The following is a 6,000-nucleotide window of genomic DNA, read 5'->3' as shown; positions in this document are numbered from 1 at the left end:
CTAGAGAATTTATGGGAGAACTGTGGCCCCTGCTCTTAAGTGCACAAGAAAACATCGCTGGAATTCCTTCTGCTTTCCTAGAACTGAAGAAAGAAGAAATAAAACAGAGACAGGTAATCTCTTCTTTTGGTAACGTTGATTTGCAAGAATAGTGTCCAGACTGCTGAGATGCTTTAAATTTTACATGACCCAGCTAGGAATAGCATGTTGTTTTGCTTTGCTAAAACAATAACAGTGTAAAAGGTAAGCACAGGCTCTTTATATAGGCAGTGCATCTCCTATATAATAGAAGACTAATATGCAAATTGACCGAACAGTGGAATGACCTGTCGCTGTGACACACTGGACCACCAGGGGGCAGATGCTCAACACATCTCAGCCAGAAGCCAGGTTCACAGCCTCCGCAGCAGTGCTAAGGATGTCTGGTTGCCAGCTTGACATCCCTGAAGGCTCCCGGACTGCAAGAGGGCACAGGCCAGGCCGAGGGACCCTCCCCCTCACCCCCCCACCCTGAGTGCACAAATTTTGTACACCGGGTGTCTAGTGTTAAATAAAAGTTGAGGATGGCCCTGACTGGGCAGCTCAGTTGGTTAGAGTGTCATCCCAATACCCCAAGGTTGCAGGCTCGATCCCTGGTCAGGGCACCTACAAGAATCAACGAATGAAAAAAAAAAAAAAGAATCAACCAATGAATGCATAAATAAGTGGAGCAGTAAATCACGTTTCTCTCTAAAATAAATAAATAAATAAATTTAAAAATGATTTTTTTGAATGAATAGTTTATTGATTTTAGAGAAAGGAAAGGAGAAGAGAGAAACATCCATCCGCTGCCTCCCCCCCACCCCCACCCCCACCCCCACCACCATCAGGGATTGAACCCATAACTGGGGCATGTGCCCTGACCAGGAATCGAACCAGCAACCTCTCAGTGCAAAGAGCGACCCTGCCCAACCAACTGAGTAACACCAGACAGGGCAAAAATGATTTTCTAAAATAAACTTTTCAAAATAGCCGTTAACCTTTAATTCGGGGATTAATTTTCAGCAAGTATTTATTTAGTACCAATCTTTTTTTTTTTTTTTCCTTAATATATATTATTGATTTTTTACAGAGAGGAAGGGAGCGGGATAGAGAGCTAGAAACATCGATGAGAGAAACATCGACCAGCTGCCTCCTGCACACCCCCCACTGGGGATGTGCCCGCAACCAATGTACATGCCCTTGACCGGAATCGAACCTGGAACCTTTCAGTCCGCACGCCGACGTTCTATCCACTGAGCCAAACCGGTTTCGGCTAGTACCAATCTTAATAAGTGCCGGTAGTGAATGAGGAAGTCTTGTTGAAAAGCAGAGGCTGATTAAGTGACAGTTTTATAGCATTGGTGTTTGTCAGATGTGCCAAGTCTTGTTGATCTCAAATATTCAGCTATGTTTACTTGGAAAACATCCTCTTTGCAGATAGAACAAGAAAAGTTGGCATCTATGAAAAAGCAAGATGAAGACAAAGATAAGAGGGATAAGGAAGAAAAAGAAAGCAGCAGAGAAAAAAGGGAAAGGTCTCGAAGCCCACGAAGGTACAATACAATAGATGCGTTGCCTAGTCTTTTTATAAGTACTTTAGGTGTGAAGGTATTGTGTGTGTAGAAAGTTACAAGATACTAGGGAAGCTAACTGTACTATTTAGAATTTTCTTGGTGAACTATTGCTTGCCTCTGGACTAAATTATGTCATCTGTTGTTTGAGATAGATGATTTGACTATACTTGTCTCTAAAATCTTGGTGAATTATTTAACTTAATTCTTGAGTCAAAATCTAGATTTGTTTCCCATATTGCTTTAGTTGAAATTAGCTTAATTAATTTGAGTTATTTTAATATTGTCCAATCTTTTCTCTTTACATTTCCTTTATAGAAATCTGGATTCATTAGGTGTTCATATTACACTTTTCTAATTCCTTATTCTGCTTTTCTTAGCTGGTTTTACTAAGCCCAAAACAGATTGCTTATTTGTTTTCTTCTTCCTTCAATGAGACTATAGTTAGGTTCCCATTTTTAAATCCAGGATTCAGCTTCTACTGTATTTGTGGTAAAAGGTGAGAATTCCATTAGGCTTTTTTCATTTTTAGGGAGGAGGTAATTTCTTTGTCCCTTCCATTTATATATTTGATGAGAAAACCTGCTTTCTAGAGTTAAGCACAAATCATAGAGGTAACTACTTATTGATGAACCAGGTCTACTTTTTTACTTCAAGTTAAGGGAAACTTGGAAAGAAAAGGGAGCTTCTCTTACAGAAAAGCTATCTTATACAAGTTTGATATATTTCTCTTCTGAAGAACATATTGCTTTAACTGCATTGGTCATTTTTCTGGAATACATTTTCTCTGTACAATATCATATTTTTATGTTCCCTTGTGATTTTCTTGATATTTTTCCTATAGCTTTATGATAAGAGTAGAGTATAAAATACATATAATATACAAAATATGTGTTAATTGACTGTTATTGGTAAGGCTCTGGTCAACAGTAGGCTATTAGTGATTTTTAGGGAGTCAAAAGTTAGAGGTTGGTGCTCCTAACACCCTTGTTGTTCAAGAGTCAGCTGTACTTTTAAGCATAATTTCTCTCTGAAAATTTGGTCTCTGGTCTCCTTGAGGATCTCTGGAACAAATTAAGAACCAATATCTAGAGTCATAGGTTATAACCTGTATTCTAGAGACTGTTACTGTTTTGCTTGCCTTCTGGTTTTTTCTTGGCCCTTTCCCTATTAAGTAAATGTGATAGGATATCTTATTTCCATAGGGAACTTCTCAGATATAAATAATAATGATTTAATTAAAAAGATTAATCTTCACTTCTGCCTTTGATCCTTTTCCCCCAATCCACATTATTCAAAAACCTGAAAAAATTGCTTTCATCCTAGACGCAAATCCAGATCTCCTTCCCCTAGAAGACGATCTTCCCCTGTCAGGAGAGAGAGAAAGCGCAGTCATTCTCGATCTCCCCGTCACAGAACCAAGAGCCGGAGTCCTTCCCCTGCTCCAGAAAAGAAGGAAAAAACTCCTGAGCTCCCAGAACCATCAGCAAAAGTAAAAGAACCTTCAGTACAAGAGGCCACTTCTACTAGGCAAGTACATAAAAATTAATTTATAAATATCACACTTTTAGGTTGTTATTAAATGAACCCAAATATAATACCTAAGTTTGAAACAAAACTACTTGATTTATTTTTTAAAAAAATTTTAATTATAAAATCAGCTTATAGAAAAAGTCAAAATTGTATAAGAGAATATAAGTAAAATGCCTGGCAGGTGACCACCGCTTTCTTTTGGTTGTATTTAAAAAATATATTTTATATACTATAACTTGCTTTTTTTTTCTTAATATGGGCAATGCTGCACTTTAAGAAAATGTATGCAATTAGAATTATTAGTTGTTCTCACTAGATTTCACTGATCTTTTGGAACTCGGGAGAAGTCTTCACAGATTTTGAAAATTTAAAGATTTTTTAAATTAATTTTTAGACAGGAAGGGAGAGAGAGAGGAACATCCATCTGCTGCCTCCTGCATTTCCGCTTTGAGGGATTGACCCTGCAACCTGGTCATGTGCCCTGAATGACAGTCAAACCAGCAACCTTTCGGTGCACAGGATGATGCCCAACCAACTGAGTAGGGCTGAAAACTTTTATTGTTTAAAGTTTTACATATGTCTCCTTTTTCCCCAGTTGAAACACCCCTCCCCGGCCCCCTGCCACTCCCATCCCCGAGGGCAAGCCTCCACCACCCCAGTGTCTGTGTCCATTGGTTATGCTAATATGCATGTATACAAGTCCTTTGATCTCTAACCTCCCCCCTCCCCACCCCTGTTTGTCTTTGGGTCTATTTTTGTTCCTCAGTTTATGTTGATCATTATATTCTACATATGAGTGAGATCATGTGATATTTTCTCCAACTGGTTTATTTCGCTTAGCATAATGCTCTCCAGTTCCATCCATGCTGTAGCAAATGGTAAAAATTCCTTCTTTTTTATGGTGGTACTAGAGGCCTGGTGTATGAAAATTCATGCACTGGAGCGGGGGGGGTCTCCCAGCCTGGCCTGCCCCCTCTCACAGTCCAGGAGCCCTCAGGGGTGGGAGGTGACCTGGCAGTCAGGGGAAGGCGATTCCCCATCACACCTCTGCTGCTGCCACTGCTGGCAGCGCAAGCCTTGGCCGGCCCTGGTTACCTGTGCCTTGAGCCGGCCCTGGGTGGCTGAGGGGACTGGGGGACTCCAGAGCCAGGTGCCACTGTGGAGCTGAGGGGACTGGGCACTGCCATCTTGTGGCTGTGGGCGCCGCCATCTTTGAGGGCAGGACAGTCAGTTAGGATATTCCCTCCTTATTGGCTGTGCTTGCCGCCATCTTTGCAACGGTGTGTGGGTCAATTAGCATATTCCCTCTTTATTAGATAGGATAGTGTTCCATTGTGTTGATGTGCCACAGTTTTTTAATCCACTCATCTGCTGATGGGCACTTAGGCTGTTTCCAAATCTTAGCTATTGTAAATTGTGCTGCTGTGAACATAGGGGTGCATATATCCTTTCTGATTGGTGTTTCTGGTTTCTTGGGATATATTCCTAGAAGTGGGATTACTGGGTCAAATAGGAGTTCCATTTTTTAATTTTTTGAGGAAACTCCACAGTGGCTGCACCAGTCTGCATTCCCACCAACAGTGCAGGAGGGTTCCTTTTTCTCCGCATCCTCTCCAGCACTTGTCGTTTGTTGACTTGTTGATGATAGCCATTCTGACAGATGTGAGATGGTATCTCATTGTTTTGATTTACATCTCTTGGATGATTAGTGACTTTGAGCATGTTTTCATATGTCTGGCCTTCTGTATGTCCTCTTTCGAAAAGTATCTATTTAGGTCCTTTGCCCATTTTTTGTTTGGATTGTTTATCTTCCTTTTGTTAAGATGTATGAGTTCTCTGTAAATTTTGGAGATTAAACCCTTATTTGAAATAGCATTGGCAAATATGTTCTCCCATGCAGTAGGCTTTCCTGTTGTTTTATTGATGGTTTCTTTTGCTGTGCGGAAGCTTTTTATTTTGATGTAGTCCCGTTTATTTATTTTCTCCATAGTCTCCATTGCCCTAGGAGTTGTATCGGTAAAGATACTGCTACGACATATGTCTGATATTTTGCTGCCTATGGAATCTTCTCAGATTTTTATGGTTTCCCGTCTTACATTTAAGTCCTTTAGCCATTTTGAGTTTGTTTTTGTGGATGGTGTAAGTTGGTGATCTAGTTTCATTTTTTTGCATGTATCTGACCAAATTTCCCAGCACCATTTATTGAAGAGACTGTATTGACTCTATTGTATTCTCTTGCCTCCTTTGTCAAATGTTAGGGCTGAAAACTTTTTACAAAGATAAATAACTTCCACTTAAAATATGACAAGCCTGGCTGACGTAGCTCAGTGGTTGAGCATCAACCTATGAACTAGGAGGTCATGGTTCAATTCCTGGTCAGGGCACATGCCCAGGTTGTGGGCTCAATCCCAAGTGTAGGGCATGCAGGAGGCAGCTGATCAATAATCCTTTCTCATTATTGATGTTTCTATCTCTTTCCCCCTCTCCCTTCCTCTCTGAAATCAATCAATAAATATATAAAATAAAATATGACTTAGGAGTCTGAGTAGAAGAGGTGGGAAAATAAATCTGTGGGGGTTTTTTTTCTTCCATAGTGATATCCTGAAAGTTCCCAAGCCTGAACCTGTACCAGAGCCTAAAGAACCTACTCCGGAGAAAAATTCCAAAAAAGAAAAGGAAAAGGAGAAGACCCGACCAAGATCTCGGTCACGTTCCAAATCAAGATCCCGGACACGTTCTCGCTCTCCTTCTCATACTCGACCTAGACGGCGCCATAGATCCAGATCAAGGTGATTTGTGGCTTTAGGATCTGCACAGAGCTTAGGTTTTATGGGCTATTCTCCTACATAGGGTTAGGTAACTAGTTTCTTCCTTT

General features: G+C 40.5%; 1 protein-coding gene across 14 annotated transcripts in view; it reads left to right on the top strand.

Moving 5' to 3' along the window:
- SRRM1 (serine and arginine repetitive matrix 1) overlaps positions 1-6,000 on the top strand; it is a 34,548-nt gene that overhangs the window by 6,053 nt on the left and 22,495 nt on the right. For 9 of the 14 annotated variants that reach the window (XM_079777719.1, XM_079777723.1, XM_079777722.1 and 6 more), the window contains 4 exons: positions 1-113; positions 1,459-1,574; positions 2,919-3,122; positions 5,720-5,914. The exon at positions 1-113 is cut by the window's left edge and continues 58 nt beyond it. In XM_079777719.1, the coding sequence (XP_079633845.1) occupies positions 1-113; positions 1,459-1,574; positions 2,919-3,122; positions 5,720-5,914 (628 nt within the window). The remainder of the gene's footprint in view (positions 114-1,458; positions 1,575-2,918; positions 3,123-5,719; positions 5,915-6,000) is intronic. The other 5 variants (XM_079777715.1, XM_079777713.1, XM_079777712.1 and 2 more) reach the window with 1 other exon arrangement.

Source organism: Cnephaeus nilssonii (assembly GCF_951640355.1).
Source record: "Cnephaeus nilssonii genome assembly, chromosome: 7".
Lineage (NCBI taxonomy): Eukaryota > Metazoa > Chordata > Mammalia > Chiroptera > Vespertilionidae > Cnephaeus > Cnephaeus nilssonii.
This window is presented reverse-complemented; position numbering and strand designations above follow the sequence as displayed.